Source organism: Felis catus, chromosome C2, assembly GCF_018350175.1.
Source record: "Felis catus isolate Fca126 chromosome C2, F.catus_Fca126_mat1.0, whole genome shotgun sequence".
In the NCBI taxonomy this organism is placed as follows: domain Eukaryota; kingdom Metazoa; phylum Chordata; class Mammalia; order Carnivora; family Felidae; genus Felis; species Felis catus.
In genome coordinates this window covers 109,992,338-110,009,781 of record NC_058376.1, presented here as the reverse complement: position 1 = coordinate 110,009,781, position 17,444 = coordinate 109,992,338, and the positions used below count along the sequence as shown (strand labels likewise).

The 17,444-nt window shown below is 35.5% G+C and overlaps 1 protein-coding gene across 1 annotated transcript in view; it reads right to left on the bottom strand.

Annotated features, from left to right (window-relative positions):
- Window positions 1-17,444, bottom strand: part of DHX36 (DEAH-box helicase 36) — a 51,004-nt gene that overhangs the window by 18,702 nt on the left and 14,858 nt on the right. The window contains exons 6-16 of the mRNA XM_003991984.6: window positions 16,330-16,409; window positions 15,566-15,640; window positions 15,249-15,415; window positions 13,323-13,404; window positions 9,386-9,526; window positions 9,046-9,148; window positions 8,354-8,441; window positions 4,872-4,927; window positions 3,130-3,194; window positions 2,086-2,229; window positions 79-196 (exon numbers count right to left, since the gene is read on the bottom strand). Of these exons, the coding sequence (XP_003992033.1) occupies window positions 79-196; window positions 2,086-2,229; window positions 3,130-3,194; window positions 4,872-4,927; window positions 8,354-8,441; window positions 9,046-9,148; window positions 9,386-9,526; window positions 13,323-13,404; window positions 15,249-15,415; window positions 15,566-15,640; window positions 16,330-16,409 (1,119 nt within the window). The remainder of the gene's footprint in view (window positions 1-78; window positions 197-2,085; window positions 2,230-3,129; window positions 3,195-4,871; window positions 4,928-8,353; window positions 8,442-9,045; window positions 9,149-9,385; window positions 9,527-13,322; window positions 13,405-15,248; window positions 15,416-15,565; window positions 15,641-16,329; window positions 16,410-17,444) is intronic.

Here is a 17,444-nt window from a genome sequence, read left to right as displayed (position 1 = left end):
ACTACTTTCTTCTATACAAATGTTGAAAATTAGAACCCCACTCTCCATTTAGTTTCTTAACTCTCCCACCTAATTTACCTTTATTTGTAAACAAAGCTCTTCCAGAGGAGTTCTCAAAATTTCTGGCAGTTGATAGTCATCCAGAAGGCTTGCTCTAAGACCATTATATAGATGATAGCAATGACCAGGCTGCACTCTTAAAAAATAAATAAATAAAAGGAACATTACCAATGACTTTTTAGAACTCCAGAGAAAATAGCAGGCAGGGAAAATAGCCAATATCTGTATCATATGAACTACACCATAACTAACTTAATATTTCATTTTTATTAATCATACATTCCTTCTCCCCATGTATCTGAGTAACATTATCTAGATCCATTATCCCTATGTTCTAGTTTTAAGAAAGAGATGATTTCCTCCCCGCACCAATAATTTGGTTCCTTTTTACTAACTTACAGATTCCAGAATGCTGTGCTTAATAACGGTTTACTGAGGTTTACCCTCTATATGCCTTGTGAGCATTTTATGTAATAATCCTAGCATTATGTTAACCTGTCTATATTATTTAAAATCTTTTAAGTATGTGCTATTTAGTGAGCTCTCAGAGGGATTTTGGAAATGTTTTAGTTGCTGAATTTTTCTTTAGTGATATAAATGGACAGTGTTAAGGACAGACATGTAGAGGTGAGGGTATTCATATATTTTCAAACAGAATAAATATTCCTATGGGCTCTTGCTGCTAAAGGAGGGGGAGGCCCGTTTTCTATAGGAATAAAAATAAATTCTAAAATTCTTAGCTATTTCTGTCACAAGTATACAAAGACCTATCATCTATTAATATAACATGCCTGTAAAAACGAAGAATGCTTCCACTGAGGACCATATAATATAGTTTGATCTGGCCTTCAAAGTAATTATTAATCAAATCAGGCTTTGCTAAAGGAATTTATATCTGTGGACCCTACAAGGGGCTATTTTTCATTTGAATTAAACCACTGTAATTCCATAGTTAACTTCTATCAAGCTACTGCAAATGAAAATTTAGATGAAACATAATACTTCGTTTACTTTATTTCTAGAACCGTTTTATGGATCAAACCTAAGGCTAGTATGTTTACTATTCATATAAAAAAGTGTACCACAATGGTGAATACTACTTGAATTAGTATCCAGTGGTATTAAGTCTTCATGAGAAAACCTCAGTCTTACAGATTATTCTTAGAATAAGCTATCACTTCAGCTCAAGAGCAGCAACTGCATAATCTAATAAACGGCCTACAAATTGCAGTGGGATAATCTGCAAAGATTATAACAAGATACAGAGCTTTACTACCTACAAATGTAAAACAAAGTATTGCTGAAATTATCTAACTCTCCTTTCCTTACTTACACCAGTTATCTGAAGATTAATGGAAATTTTTTTGTACTACCTGTAGGAGGCAAAAGAAAAACTCTCTTCTACAACTTCAGACATGATTCTACCACTCATATGAATAAGGGTGTAAAACTTCTAGGAAGTATGTATTAAAATGAATAATAAGTGCAATTACTTGTGTTAAAGGCAAATCACTCTTTCTACCATTAAGATAGAGATATTATTTCTTATGCTACCCCCATATCAATGAGAAAACTTCCTTGTGTTTTCATTGGTAACTAATAGTGAAAAACCAGTATAGATGTAAAGTACAGGGTTAGGAGCCCAGACTGGAGCCAGACTGCCCGAGTTCAAGTCCTGACTCTGCTACTTACACAACTGTTTAACTTTTAATTTCTTTATACCTTAATTTCCATACCCTTAAAATGGGGGCAATAACCTAGTTCCTAGCATTGTTGTGAAGGTTAAGCAAGTTATTATATACAAAGTGTTTAGGAGATAACATGACATTCAAATATTATTACTAGTTATGATTAGTAATTCATGCTTTTTAAAAAATGGAAACAATTAAATAGAACTAATAACAAATTAACAAAGAATATTAATTTTAATTAACTAGATTGAAAAATTAAAAATAGAAAACTTGGCAGATATTTTTCCAAAGAAACTATGATTAAAACAACTTACAGACAAAGGTTCCATCTTACCTTCCAGCTCGACCTTTCCTTTGTTTGGCATTAGCTTTACTAACCCACTCAGCAGACATGGTACTGATGTTGTTTTGTGTGTCAAAGTGTGTCTCTTTTATTTTTCCTCCATCTATTACATAAACTACATCATCTATGGTAATGCTGTTTGGAAAACAGATGTATGAAATATTAAAAATACATTAAAAGCACATAACCTCTAACAGGACTACAGATAGGGACTTCAAAGCATTTTTAATTAGTCATATTGATTTTGCAGTTAGGGATTTTCACCACTCTTCCCACATTCACCAACATTACAGGGATCAAGCCCCTTGTTGGGCAGGCAGCATCAGGAGCTGTAGTGGCAGTCAATTCTGCAGATGACATGAGGAATTTTTATTTGCCCATAGTCAAACTTCATAGCTTGCTTGATGACTTTTGTACCTAGCTCTGTGGTCCCAAGTTCCCACATGGTTTAATATCAGCTTCCACAGAAAAATCTGTTTCAATGAGTATACAGACATATTAATGCTTCCAAAGGAATATAAGAAATTTTAAGGCTATTTATAACTAATTACCAAACAATACGACCCCCAACCAGAAAAAGGCAAAACCAAAATTGACCTCAACTCCCATGATTCCTTAAGAAGGTTTTTTTTTAATGTTTATTTTTGAGACAGAGTCACTGTGCAAGCAGGGGAGGTGCAGAGAGAGAGAGAGAGAGAGACAGAATTTGAGGCAGGCTCCAGGCTCTGAGCTGTCAGCACAGAGCCCACTGCAGGGCTCAAATTCACCAACTGTGAGATCATGACTTGGGCTGAAGTTGGACTCTTAACCAACTGAGCCACCAGGCACCCCAAGAAGGCTTTTTAAAAAACACTTAGAAAGGCGAATCCATTATAGGATTAGAAAGCAAACAAAAGCCTCTGCCCAACACCATGACTAAATTAACTTTAAAGACATTATGAAGTATCTTTTAGAGAGAGAAGTGTATAAGGTATGCTAATTTATGGGGCTCAAAACTCATAATCATCAGTAGTTGATATTTAAAACAATTTTTACCTAGTCTCTGCAATATTGGTAGCAATTACTATTTTCCGAACACCAGGAGGAGTTCTTTTAAATACCTGTAAGAATCAATACATCAAAACCTCAAAAGCACATTAATTTCTAAGACATCATTCTTCCAATCAGAATTACTTCAGATACTGTTCCTTTTCAACATTGCGTTCATTCCTTCACATATGCATCTAACATTTGTACACATACTTATAGGTACACATCATTTTCAATTAAACCATCATTTTTGTTAAACCAAACAAAATCTCCCAGATTTTAGAATGAACCTTATCACAAACTAAATTTCAAATGAAATAGGATTACTTAAATTTACAGAATGTTTTTTTTTGAATTTTTTTTTTTAATGTTTATTTATTTTGGGGACAGAGAGAGACAGAGCATGAACGGGGGAGGGGCAGAGAGAGAGGGAAACACAGAATCGGAAGCAGGCTCCAGGCTCTGAGCCATCAGCCCAGAGCCCGATGTGGGGCTCGAACTCACGGACCGCGAGATCGTGACCTGAGCTGAAGTCGGACGCTTAACCGACTGAGCCACCCAGGCGCCCCTACAGAATGTTTTTTAACAAGAACTGTAAAGCAAAATGTTTTTTTGTGTATCAAACTCTTGAGAGAGAGAGTTCAGTTTAACAATAAAAATTACGAATGATCCAAAACTCTATGGGTAAGGGACACCAACCACCCAGGCAGATGCCAAACTCAGAATGGATAGCAGTGGGCTGTACCACTACATACAAGTTTTTGAAGTCAAACTAAAAACAAAAAAAAATCTTCAATGGTATCCTTCGCAAAGCCACCTGAGTAAAAGGAAAACTTGTGGTCAAGTACCACTTGGCTATAATGCAAAGAAATACATACATTTATCTCTTCATTTACATCAAAGGTAATCAACAGAAAATATAATTTCTAATGTAGTCATATAATTTCTAGCAAAGGAATACACAGTTTACAATTAGAGTGTCAGAGTGGAAGTACTCTTCTGTCTGGTCTTTGGAACTAAGAGTCCTTCACCCCTTGTCTTCTCTTAGGTATGCACTCTAATTGGGTTGGCTGAGGCTTACTCAGGATTAAAGAATCAGCAGAAAAGATATTAAAAGAGCCTCAATAAGAAATGTCTTGAGATTTTTCTCACAAAAGGAGGGGAAAAAGTACGAGAGAGAGAGAGAGAGAGAGAGAGAGAGAGAGAGAGAGAGAGAGAGAGAGACAGACAGACTTTCTTCTGAGCCATCTCCTTTTATCAGGGCCTGCAAACACTAGAGTCCAGAAAACTATCTTGTCTTTGAGAATGCAGTGTTGATCCTAACGAGGGACATGCCTGAACCTGACAAGAGACAAAACATTCAAAACCATAATAATATATTATTGATAAAACAGGAAATCTCATACCTACAAATACATTAATTCTGTTAAATCAAAATCTCAAACATCAAGCTGTAGTATGTCATAGATAACTGCAACCCAAACAAGTTACTGGTGAAACCAGTCTATAAACTTTTCCCTAATGCTGACAAAACTAATTTGTTAATTACACTCAGTTACTAGAGTTTTTGTGCAATTATCCCCTGAAGACTCATTTGCAAAGTTCTTAAAGAAGTGATTTTTATATGGATTACTACTTGAAAATGCACCTTCAAGAAAAATAAAAGAAAATAAAAGATAATAAGCAGTCCTTAATCTGAAGCTTGCCTCAATCTGAAAGACAGAGGATGAATAAATTTAACAACATACCTGTGTCTGGTTAACCGTAGGCATCAGTGAATGTAAGGGTATAATAATAAACCTGTCTGAAAATTAAAAAAGAAAAGTAAACTTTAAGATAAACAGTTGCAGAAAAGCTCCAGATTAGTTAAGCACATAATTCTTAATTTATATTACTATGTATAATCGGAGAAACTTTATTCTTTTTATTTTCTTGTTTTCTTAGTGCTCCAGTAAGTTCTTACTGACATTTTATTCTGTCAATTTATTTCACATTGATAAACATATTCCCCAAATTCCTAAAGAATGCTTAAAAGTTACAATCTTTTCAAATTATGCTAGAAAACATCATTAGTTCTATTCCCATCAATTAACTGAACACCAAAAAATTCGCTCTAATATGAATATAAGTTTATAGACTTTGGGTGATCCTCACTATTTTAATCATATAGATAATAAGTGAATTTTTAGAGCACTTTAATGAAATTCCCATGTCCACTTTTATGTTAAAAAAATAATGAAACAGCACTGGTAAAGTGACCCACATTTTTAAATATAATTTTGTTAGAAATGTAAAATCACATTCCTACTTTTTAAGTTTCAAAATGAAATAGTTCAACCCATTCGTGATTACTAGACAATAGGGAGAAAGTTTGGTGCAGTTATTAGTGATGGAAATAAGGGAATGTTAAGGAAGCAAGGGTAAACTTCAAGTTTAGCTATGATTACAAAAAAAATGCAACCCGACTTAAAGACTTAAATCTCTAGCAAGTATTGAGATGACTCAAGATAACTGTATTCCCCCTGCCAAAAACTATTGTTATTCAAAGGAAATATGATACTCCCCAAATCCTCTGATAAGGGTTACAAATCTTAAAAGGTAGTAAAAAGCTGTCAAGCAATTGATATTGCTAAAAAGATTGCTCTGAATTACTTGTCTCTGTAACACAATATGAAATGCATTAACTCGATCAATACTCAGGCCAAAAATAATTTACTTTGAGTCGGATTAGGCCTTAAGATGTAACTTCCATTTTATAAGTATAGGTAAGAAAGGGTCAAATGATGGTATTATGAAGACTCAGATTCAGACAAATCTAGAAAGTCTAGGTAGGTGGACCTAGCCTAGTCTTTTCCACAAATCATTACCATGGGGAAGGTAAGGGGGATGTGAAAGTGATTATGTGGAATAAAAGATTTTATCTGGCTTACAATTTTCTGTAATTTGAACTAGTAGCTGTGAAAGACACTTTTGGGGGAAAATGGGAAAATCCGATTATAGACTGGATTATTAGATGATGTTAAGAATTAGATATAAAAATGGTACTATGGTTATATATTATATAGAAAAGTACATTTTTAGAGATGCATATATTTTGAGAGATAATATATGACAGCCGCAAATTTTAAAAAGGAAAAAATTAGATCACAAAAATAATTGCTGCATTGAAGTCATTGGTATATGTTGTTCACTATACGATTCTCTAGTTTTCTCTAAGTTTAAATGTTTCATTACAAGTTAAAAAAAATCAGTAGCCAGGTAAAACAATGAAAGTAAAAACAATTCTGTTAAAGGTAACATAATTGGGGTAAAAAGAGTTTAGACTGCTGATATTGCACAACTACAGTAGTCAGTAGGAACAAAGTCTATACTCTTATGAGAAGAAAAAAGTAAGTTGATAAGCATTCGATAAATTGAGTTTCAAAATTCACCTTTAGTCAGTATAGAGTTAGACCAATTTTTTTGCCCCTTTTAACATGGTCAACAGAGTACAGACAATTATTAAGGCTAAATTTTAAAACTATAACTTGAGAAAAAACATTCTTGTTAAACTTTGGAAAGGTTTCTTTTTAAAAAGAATTGAGCAGGTGGTAAAAGTATAAATTAATACCTCCTTCCTTGAGAATAATTAGAAAATTAATAAAGTCAATTATAATAACCAATATCACAGCATGTAATTGTAGTGTTACATTTTGGTAGATCTTCCTTGTATTTTTCCTGGTAAATATATACACATACTCAACATTTTTTATTTGAAGTAAACTCTACACCCAACATGGGGCTTGAACTCACGACCCTGAGATCAAGAGCTGCATGCTTTACTGATTGAGCCAGCTCAGTGCCCCACACATACTCACATTTTTTAAACTAAAAGATCACACAGTAGTGTTTTTTGGGGGGGTGGGAGAGACCAACGTTAGAAGGTTCGGCCAAAAAAAGAATCCTAGTTGTTTAAAAAAATAATTCAATTGCATAGTTTAATCACAACTACCCTTTTTCTACAGACAAAGATTATCACTGAAAGTAGTTATTTCATTACAGAGAAGTCCTGATAATCAGATAAAAACATTTTCCAGCTAGAGAACAGTAAATAATTTTAATTACAGAGAATGTTTTGAGGACATTACTACAATGGGATTTAACAAAGAATGAAAAATACTGCTTTACTATTTCAATCAATACATTTAGATCAAAACATTTTTAGTGTCTTGTAAAAATAAAATGTGTCAAGGGGCGCCTGGGTGGCGCAGTCGGTTAAGCGTCCGACTTCAGCCAGGTCACAATCTCGCGGTCCGTGAGTTTGAGCCCCACGTCGGGCTCTGGGCTGATGGCTCAGAGCCTGGAGCCTGTTTCCGATTCTGTGTCTCCCTCTCTCTCTGCCCCTCCCCCGTTCATGCTCTGTCTCTCTCTGTCCCAAAAATAAATAAACGTTGAAAAAAAAAAAATTTAAAAAAAAAAAAAAAAATAAATAAAAAAAAAAAAAAAAAAAAAAATAAAATGTGTCAAAAGCACTTCAAGAGATTAAGTTTAGAAAATATAATTAGAATTATACAATACTAAATAGAATTTGCTTTGTATTTTACTGATTGGAAGTTAATAATTATTCCTGAAAATGCTCTGGCTGAATTTTATAGGAGAAAAATGGTCCCATATATTTCTGAGACATAAGAGATTATGTCTCTTAAACATGCTATTTAAGCGTTGGAAGCACCTACAGAATTTTTTAAAACTACAGACATTCAAGTCACATTCTCAGATTTGGGGTGAGGATGGGGTCTGAGTATCTGAATTTTACAGAAGCACCACTAGTGACTTGTATATTCAGAACTGAGAAACGCTGGGCTAAGGGATAAATTCAACCTTCTTTTCTGCCCAATTAAATGCAGCAGTGAGTGAAAAAACAAACGCAAGTACCAACATCTTAACTTTAAGGGCTCAATATTATTAGGCAAATTTAGAAAAAGAAGTAAAATATTCTCATAATACCAAAATAAAGAACTTCACCATATACCTACCACCTTCATCTTCTGACCTAGAACTTTATTTTTAAAAAAGAGAGAAAGAGATCCAACTTTTGAAAAAACCCAACCTGGGCTTAAGACCACCAAGTTCCTACAGTGAGGCAGCCTTAGACTAAGCAACGCTTCTTCAAATAAAAGAAAAAAAAAACATGCTGTATATGATTTAAGTACTATTCTTAGAATTGTAATAAAATGCATTTCCATAATACCTGATTTAAACATCACTTGTGACATCAAGAGATCATGTAAAGTGCTGATATTGTCCCAGCCTGGTAGGAAGACCAGTATCGCACCATCCTATATGGAGGGGAAATAACCATTACAAAGTATCACGTAACCAAACACACTAAATGTAAACTTCTGTGCACACTTAAACTAGCTTCAGAAGTTTTATTTACTGATTATAACTAAAGAATAGAAGCTCCCTCTTTTTAATGTTTATTTATTTTGAGAGAGAGAGAGAGAGAGAGAGAGAGAGAGAGAGAGAAAGCAAGTGAGGGAGGGGCAGAGAAAGAGGGAGAGAGTTCTTTCAAAGCCCAAAGAAGTTCTGTGCTGCCAGTGTGGAGCCCCATGTAGGGCTCAATCTCACAAACTGTGAGATCATGACGTGAGCTCAAATCAAGAGTTGGATGCTTAACTGACTGAGCCACCTAGTCATCCTGAAGCTCACTCTTTAAAAATAGGATTTACAACGCAGATATTTCATTTGTTTAGTCTTTTCTTCAAATAGATCAAATGCCTCAATTTTGGTATTCTGAGATTCTTATTTCTAGTGTCAAAAAACAATTTCTTCCATATGCTACTTGTAAAAAGCATTTAAAAAATTATTCTTCTTTTCTCAGGGTCTTGATATATTAATGAAATTAAAATTACATCACCAAGAAACAAACAAAAAACTAACCTCTTCTTCCAAAACAATGTGTCGGATAAGGGCAGCAATCAAATTCAGATCAACTTTATCATCATCGATCATTTCCAGAACATCTACAGTACTTGCAGAATACCTATCAAAGTTAAATAGGAAGTCATGAAATACCTGATCAGGTTTCCTAAGGTTCAACCTGTTATCTTAAAATCTTAAAATTAATTCAATCAGCAAATGGGAAAACACAATTAATATATAGAAGTATTACTGGGATAACAATAGTTAGAAACAAATTCAAGAAGACAATCTCTGCTTTTTTTAGTCATTTAGCCTCTGTGCTCTTAAATTAGATTAAAAACAAGCAAAAAACACGTACCTTTTTCGCAGTTCCCTTACATAATCTGGCCAGCGTTCTTTATAGATTGCTTCTTTTTCTTCTTTTTCTTGTCTGTTTACATGCCCTTGCATGAAACCCCTCTTAAACTGGGACCTGTGTTCTTTTTGTTCTGGAACATATCTAAAATAAATAAAAAAATTCTTAAATAGCTTAAACTGCAAACTCTCTGGTTTTAGCAAATATCTGTGACTTTTTACTTTCAGGTTTTAAAGAGGATTTTAAAGAACATTTCATTATGCTTTCTAGTGAATGCTACTAAATAGTTTATTAGTAGCTGTTCATTAATATATAAAATCCAACATTTTATATAAAAATCATTTTTCTCTACCAAAGTACATAAAACTTTAGATCATCATTAGCAGTCAAAATAAAAAAAATTAATTCTACAGTAACTTTTAAGTTTGCTCTAAAAAGTTAACATTACTTTTTAATGTAAATATAAATATCACATATAAAATAATAAATGCCTAGTACAAGACTCAGATTTTGAATATATAGGTTTCCAAACCTGAGTGCACATAAGAATCCCAGAGAGCTTATAAAATACAGAATCCCGAGTCCTATCCCTTGTGATTTGGACTCTGTAGGTCTGGTTGGGGTCTGCTAATCTAGGAATTTGAATTAGTGCCCCAGGAAATTCAGAAAATTTATCTATGGACCTCAGACCCACTCATGCTTGAGAACTATTTAATTCTGCTCAGTCTTAGAGTCAGAGCCAAAATCTGTATTCAAGTCTCCTATGTGTCAATCCAATACTATATGCCATGACTCCACCACGCCATTAGTGACTGCTAAAAACAGAGGGCACATCTGCCTAAGAATTCCACCTAACTTAAATGGTTTGAAAGGCATGGGGGTGAGAGGAGACAAAGAAAAGTGAAACTACACTTTGACCCCAAAGCCCCTGGGAATTCGCCTAGGGAGAGCATCTAGATGGAAAAGGGGGGTCTGGACCATGGGCTTTAGAGTCACTCAGAACTGGACTGATGTCCGTGCTCTGCCACTGACTACCTGTGTAACCTTGGACAAGATATAAACCTCTGCCCTTCGGTTTGCCTATTTATTATAATACTTATAATAGTATCGGCAGGAGAATAAAAGAAAAATGCAGTAAGATAAAGCACAGTGCCTGACACATAGTAGACACCCAAAAAGTGTTAACCCCTTCCCTATTCAGTACCTGTGACCCAGGATTCCCCTAAGTCTTCGATACATATAGAGGCATCAACTTGAGGTAGGGCAACCTGAGACAGAGATTAGTCCTAGTCAGCAGGATGGACCCACAGTTGGCTCCCTTCCCAGCAATTCCAAAAAACAGAGGTAAGCTTCAACCCCCCACTCCCCGGCCAAGCACCCAATGACAACCCTCCATATCATCTTCACCCTGTTTCCTTCCCTTCAGTTCAGCTCTTCTTCTGGGAAGGGACAGATGGGGGCTTCACCTGAAAACTTCTGTCGAGGGTGATCCTTCTGTCGAGGGATCACCTTCCTTCAACTCCCCTCTTAGGGCTGACTAGGGGATGACAAGGGCACATACACCCTTCTTTTGCTTCCAAGACTCTTCAGTTACAGTTCCCTGAACATTCCCTGCCTTCTACAGAGCTTAAGAAAGCAATTTATCATTAAATAATTTTAGCTTACTGTTCCCTCAAACTTTACTTGCACTACTGTCACCTGTTACTAGAAAATAATTGGTAAACGTGCCACAGTAGGAAGTGAGAGGAATGGTGCAAAGTGGAATTGAAGAGAGAATGCATAATAAAGCTTACTGATGACAAAACCAGAGCACAGACGATTAAGATACCCTCTCTCACTTTGTTATGTTCTACCCTCTCTGATACACACACTTCCCTTTTTCCTACCCTGAATTTCACTACTTTCCTCACTTGCCCAGTCTATCCCTGCTATATAACCTCATTCCCAATACATTCTTTACTTCTTCCAGAATGGGTCAGTCATACTTTACAGGACAGCTTCTATGTCTTTCTGTCTCTACATTTAAGCTCTGAGGATAGGTACCAAGTCTTTCCTTGTTTTATGATCAGACCCTAATGCACAGGGCAGGCATGAAGTTTAATAAAAATCTGTTTAAATGTCCACCCAAAAAATTGAACAGACTTTTCTCCATGTACAACCGACTGTAGGATCTTTGTTTTCACCTTCCCACCATCACTTCTGTTTTCTCACTTAACAAGTAAGCTGTGGAATCTTAAAACACAAGTGTTTCCATATCTGTCTATATATTTATTTGCATGTTTACTATAGGCCAGGCACTGTGCTGTACTCTAGTTATAGAGATGAACAGGACAAAATGCTTGACCTTGGACAAATCTGAAATCTATTGCAAGAGGTAAATATAAAGGTGAAGTACCTGACAATATGGTAAGTATTGTAAGAGATATGATAAACCTGCTACAGGTTGATGAGAAAGCAACCCGCTCTGTAAGAGGGATAAGAAAAAGCTTAACAGACAGTGAAGTTGGAATTTGTTCTTACATAATTAAGTTTATACATAAAGGGTGGAGAAGGTGTCTAAAAGGACAACATAGCATGTAAGAAAGCACAAAATCGTGAGTGAAAGGGCACTGGCTAGCATATTAAGGAATGGTACATTTAGCATAGGTACGCCAGGAGACACATAAGACTAGAAAAAAAGGATAGAGCCAGATTGTAAAGAGCTTTGGGATAACTAACTAGGGAACAGGAACCTGATCCTATGGGCTGTGTTTTCCCAGCCCTTCCCTCAACAAGAAATTCAAATATTAATTGGTATATCCCCTTGGAGAAGGCTGTTAGTAGCTAATGGCCAGAGTGTTGAAGGGATCAATAATTTGGGTATACTAGTTGAGGTATTCTGCTACAGGTCATGACAAACATAAAGGTCCTTAAACAAGTTTTTAAAGAAAAATTTCAGGAGGCTTGACAAGGGGGAGAAAGCTCACATAACCAGATTTTGTAGGAAAATACATGGCACTATCACATATATGTGACAGTGAAGACAGTACCAGAAGAGGAACTACTAGCACAGAAGAGATAATAACAACCTTAAGCAGAAAAAACAGAAATGAGAGGGCACATGCAAGGAGAAAGCTCTCAGGGTTTGTACTGTGGGAAAGGTGGGAGTACAGAATGATTTAGACTGAGTTACTAGGCATGTAGAGCAGTTAACATATCCTGGTATGATTTATCAACTGCTTGATAAATATTAGTCTTTGGATTTACAGCTCAGACACTGCGTGGAGGATAGTAACCATTGTAAGGCAAACTTGCAAAGAGAAATTATTTCATTTTAACGTTTTGGTGGAAGCACGGTGGGGAATGAATAGAAGATAATGATTTCAGCTGGAAAAACGTGAGCTTCAAGGTACCTGTGGTACCGGAATGCTGCTGAGTAGAGAGTTAGATACCAAATGCAAAGTTCAGGGAGAGCTTCAGAAGCTCCAGCTCTGAGAGCTGTGAAAATACACAACTATGGCCATGGCAACAGGATGGCACAGTGAAACCACGAAAGACTGAAAAAAGGCTAATTAAGAACCCTCAGGGGAAATCTTATGTAAAGGGTAGGCAATGGAAGCCAGCAAAAACTGAAAACTTGGTAGGACAATCAGAGGAGAGGTTCAAGCACTAACAACAAAGGTTCCCAAACTTTGCTGCCCAGGGAGCTTTAAAAAACTGATGCCTGGCTACCAGCCCAGATTTTGTAATGTAATTAAGGTAGGGAGTGTGAATTGGGCATCTGGATTTTAAAGGGCTCCAGGTGATTTTAATGTGCAACCAAGTTTGGGAATCCCTGATTTAAGGAAAAACAATGTTTTAGAAGGTAGTGGTTAAAAAAGAGCCTCTGAGATTAAAGTTTAACAGAAAAAAAAGGTGGCATTAGTATTTTTAAAGCTCTTATTTCCTAATATTTACTTACCTTATTTTTTCAATTATATCTTCCAAAAGATACTCCGCAACCGGAAAAGTAAAACCAGGTATGTGTATCATTGGACAGTTACCTATTATGGCAGACAAGACATAAATTTATACTCAAAATGTTTAAAAAAAACAAAAAATAACAGATTATAAATAGGCCAATACCTTTCTTACCTTTCTTAAGTTCAAAGATGGTCCTGGCACTTTTACAATTCTACCCTATTTTTCCATAATGAATTTAATGAAAAGTAGCAGTCTACTCTTCACTTACTACCATTTTACTGCTACCAAACTGTACACAGCATCACGGTTCTACAAAGTAACACACTATATCAAAGAATAGAGCATTTTAAGTTGGACTCATAACTCATTAGTTGGAAGTCTATTTCCTCTCCATCACTAGTCAAGATGGTACCAGCAGAACCCAAGTTTTAGTGAAATCAACTTAAGAAGCACTACTCTTGTGGTACCCAGAATCAGGAAAAGAGAAAAAAAAGTAGTTCAAATAAGACCTAGCAAAATATTAAATTGTTACTTATTATTTTAGAAACACTAGTTAAAAAAAAAAAAAACACAAAAAACTACCTCTCTTAGTACTGTTACTTAAATGCTATTTATATTTCAGACCATGCAAAATAAGCAGTATACATTGTAAACCAAGGCCAACATAGCATCAGAGGTCAAAAAGTATCTCAGGTGGTCTCACAGCTCTGCCTGTGAATTGCACAAGTTTGAGCAGTTTATTCAATGTTAGGTCTGGACCATGCATCAAAACAACAACAAACAAAACAATACAAGCAACTAATTTCACACGTCTTTAAGCTTCCATTTTAACTATTCACCCTTACCCCACCCCCCACCATTTTCCTCTCCTTCTCCTACAACTGGAAGCAAAAAAGATAAGCATATTTTCTTTTTTTTTTTTTTTTTTTCCAACGTTTATTTATTTTTGGGACAGAGAGAGACAGAGCATGAACGGGGGAGGGGCAGAGAGAGAGGGAGACACAGAATCGGAAACAGGCTCCAGGCTCCGAGCCATCAGCCCAGAGCCCGACGCGGGGCTCGAACTCACGGACCACGAGATCGTGACCTGGCTGAAGTCGGACGCTTAACCGACTGCGCCACCCAGGCGCCCCGATAAGCATATTTTCTAAAAAATGTACTCTATAGCTAATCAAATTTTGTTTCAAATCCTCTCAACTCTTTTTTTAAATATTTACTTATTTTTGAGAGAGAGTGAGTGAGTTGGGGAGGGGTAGAGAGAAACAGGGAGACACAGAATCTAAAGCAGGCTCCAGGCTCTGGGCTGTCAGCACAAGAGCCCAATGCAGGGCTCGAACTCATGAACCATGAGATCATGACCTGAGCTGAAGGTGAAGTCAGATGCTTAACCGAATGAGCCACCCAGGCACCCCTCAACCCTCTCTTAATTATGCAACCATTACAAGGCATACTGGAAAGACACATCGGCAAAAATGGGAATACTAGCACTTACCTCACAAGTGCCAAATACAGTAGACCTGGCACACTGAAGGTGTTCCAGAAGTGGCCATGAGTACTATTAGTATTAGCAAGCTGCCACTCTAGCCTGTGACAGTACATGAAAACCACAGAACAATCACAAAAAAAAATGTTCAAAATATTCAAACCTGCGGTTTGAACTCATTGATGCCACCTTAATTACCTGATGGTGGCACCAAAAACCTACATGTCTTCACTGTAACACAGATGATGCCACCTTTCAAAAATAGGCTCAATTCTCTAATCTATGAGATTAGAAGCTAGGAGAATATTTACTAAACATTTATTTTAAGTACCTGGTACCTAGAAATGTATTAGCTTTTTGATTTTTTTTTTAATTTTATTAACTCTAAATTCAGTGGCTTTGTGATAACTTCCTAAAGCAATAATCATAAAATTTACTCACCAAAATATTCTGAAAATTTTTCAGCATTCAATGTCGCACTCATTAATATGACTTTCAGGTCAGGTCGAAAATTGAGAAGATCTTTAATAACAGTCATTAAAACATCTGACTGTAGGTTTCTCTCATGGATTTCATCAAGCACAATATGACTAACACTGGACAAGCGCCTAAAGCAAAAGTGTGAAGTATGAAACTCAGTACAAAATTCAAAAACGGAACCATTCTACTTTAACAATTAGTAAAATCCAATTTAATACTGACATCTTTTGCTAATGTCTAACTAACTAAATGTCTGTCCTGAAGTGAAACATACTCACGAGTCTGACTGCAGCCACTGAAGGATAATTCCTGTTGTACAGTATAAGATAGAACCCTGCTTCCTTGGCAACCGACTGTGAATGAAAGACAGGAGATGAGTTTTGGTTTTAGTGTCTTTACTAAACAAATTACTAAGTACCACAAAAGTTTAAAAGAAAATCTTCACAATTAACTTTTTGGTTATAGGAATGCTTACTGCAACAGAGTAATGGGAAATACTACATTCAAGTTCACTATACATTATTTTCACTGTCACGATACATCAATGATGTCTTTTTAAAGGCATAACCATTAACATTCAGAAAACAACACTTAGGGGCCTAAACTTTTGTTCAGTGACTGAAAAATCAGTTCATTTAAAAAGCTAAATGGAATCTTGAGATCCAGAAAAGGACTACAGATATACGGTTAAGTTAACGATACCAAAATCAATAAAGTCAATGCGGGGGGGCGGGGAAGGGATGGCAGTGGATGGTGGTACCAAAAGATACAAGACAGCAACTCCTTTCAAGTGCAGTGATGATCTACTAATGTATATCCAGGTAAGTTATTTCTCTAGTCATTTAATAATATAAAAGCACAATTAAAAAAAAAGACAATCCAAACAGGAGTTTGTAGTTTGCAAGCTTCCTATGCTGCAGTTACTTTAAATGTTAATTTTAATAGTAATCAACATAAAAATAGGGGGAAATCTTTCTTTTGAATCTCTAACTTCAAAGTTTCACTAAAATCTACCTGTATACAAGAGGTGAACATTCTTTACCTCTGGAGACGAATCTGGTATCCGGTACTATTACCATTGCCACAAGATTCGGCCCTTTCTGCGGCCACTCTCTCTGCAACCTTTAATCAAAATAAAAGACATTTACAAAGAAAATAGGATTTCCTTTAGGACAAATATCTTGAACATCCATAAAACCTGGGATTTCTGAAAAAATGTTCATCAGATTTTCAGGAGTTAAAAAAAGAGACAGATACTAAAATTCAAGGGTTCTAAAACCGGGTATTGTCCCTTAAAAGCTGCAGACTACTGCCTCTTACATTGACTTTCCACTTTCTCTTAAAAAGCCCTTCAAGGCCAAATTCTCATCGCTATTTTCAAACTGCCTTTCTATATAGCATCCTCTCATTCATCTCTACCTTTCTTTTGAACTTTTCTAAAACAGTTAGAAATCATGATCTAAACTTATAAACCTTGTATATAATTTGAGGGCAAATACATGTTGGTACTTTTTGTTACTCGAGATTTTGTTTTTGGTAGAGATTGGTGTTGCTTCATTCCTGGTTCTTGGTTTTGTTCTAAAAGTTATGGCTGCCAAAAATTAACTTGGAATTGATAATCCAATACGGATTTATGTAACTAAAAGTAACCAATAGACATCTTGTGACAGAACAGTGATTTATGAGATTAGAAATAGAAAATGGCATAATTAAGAAACAATACTTCAGAAATTAAGTATTGCCCAACAGATCTTGGAAAAATAAACAAAAAATAACCTCGTCAGTATTTCTTCCCACTGTCAATATATATGTGTAATATTATATTAGTGAAAATTGATCATATTTTTAACTTACTTAAATCTAGCTATATAATTGTACTATACCAAAAGTGGTTCTTTTTTGCCATTCTGTCATCTTATAAAATTTCTAGAAATATGATTCTACCAAAAAGACTACTGTACTTTCTTTAGAAATCATAGTTTAAAATGTATACTGTTATTTCCTCCAAAATATTGTCACAATTGGTAACACAGTCTCTAACCAAATTCTTTATTAAATGACCTGGAGATGATAAATAGCAGTATCATACAACTAAACATAACCGTAAATCTTTATAATTTAAATTTACACAAAAAACCATGTAACACTGAAATAAAT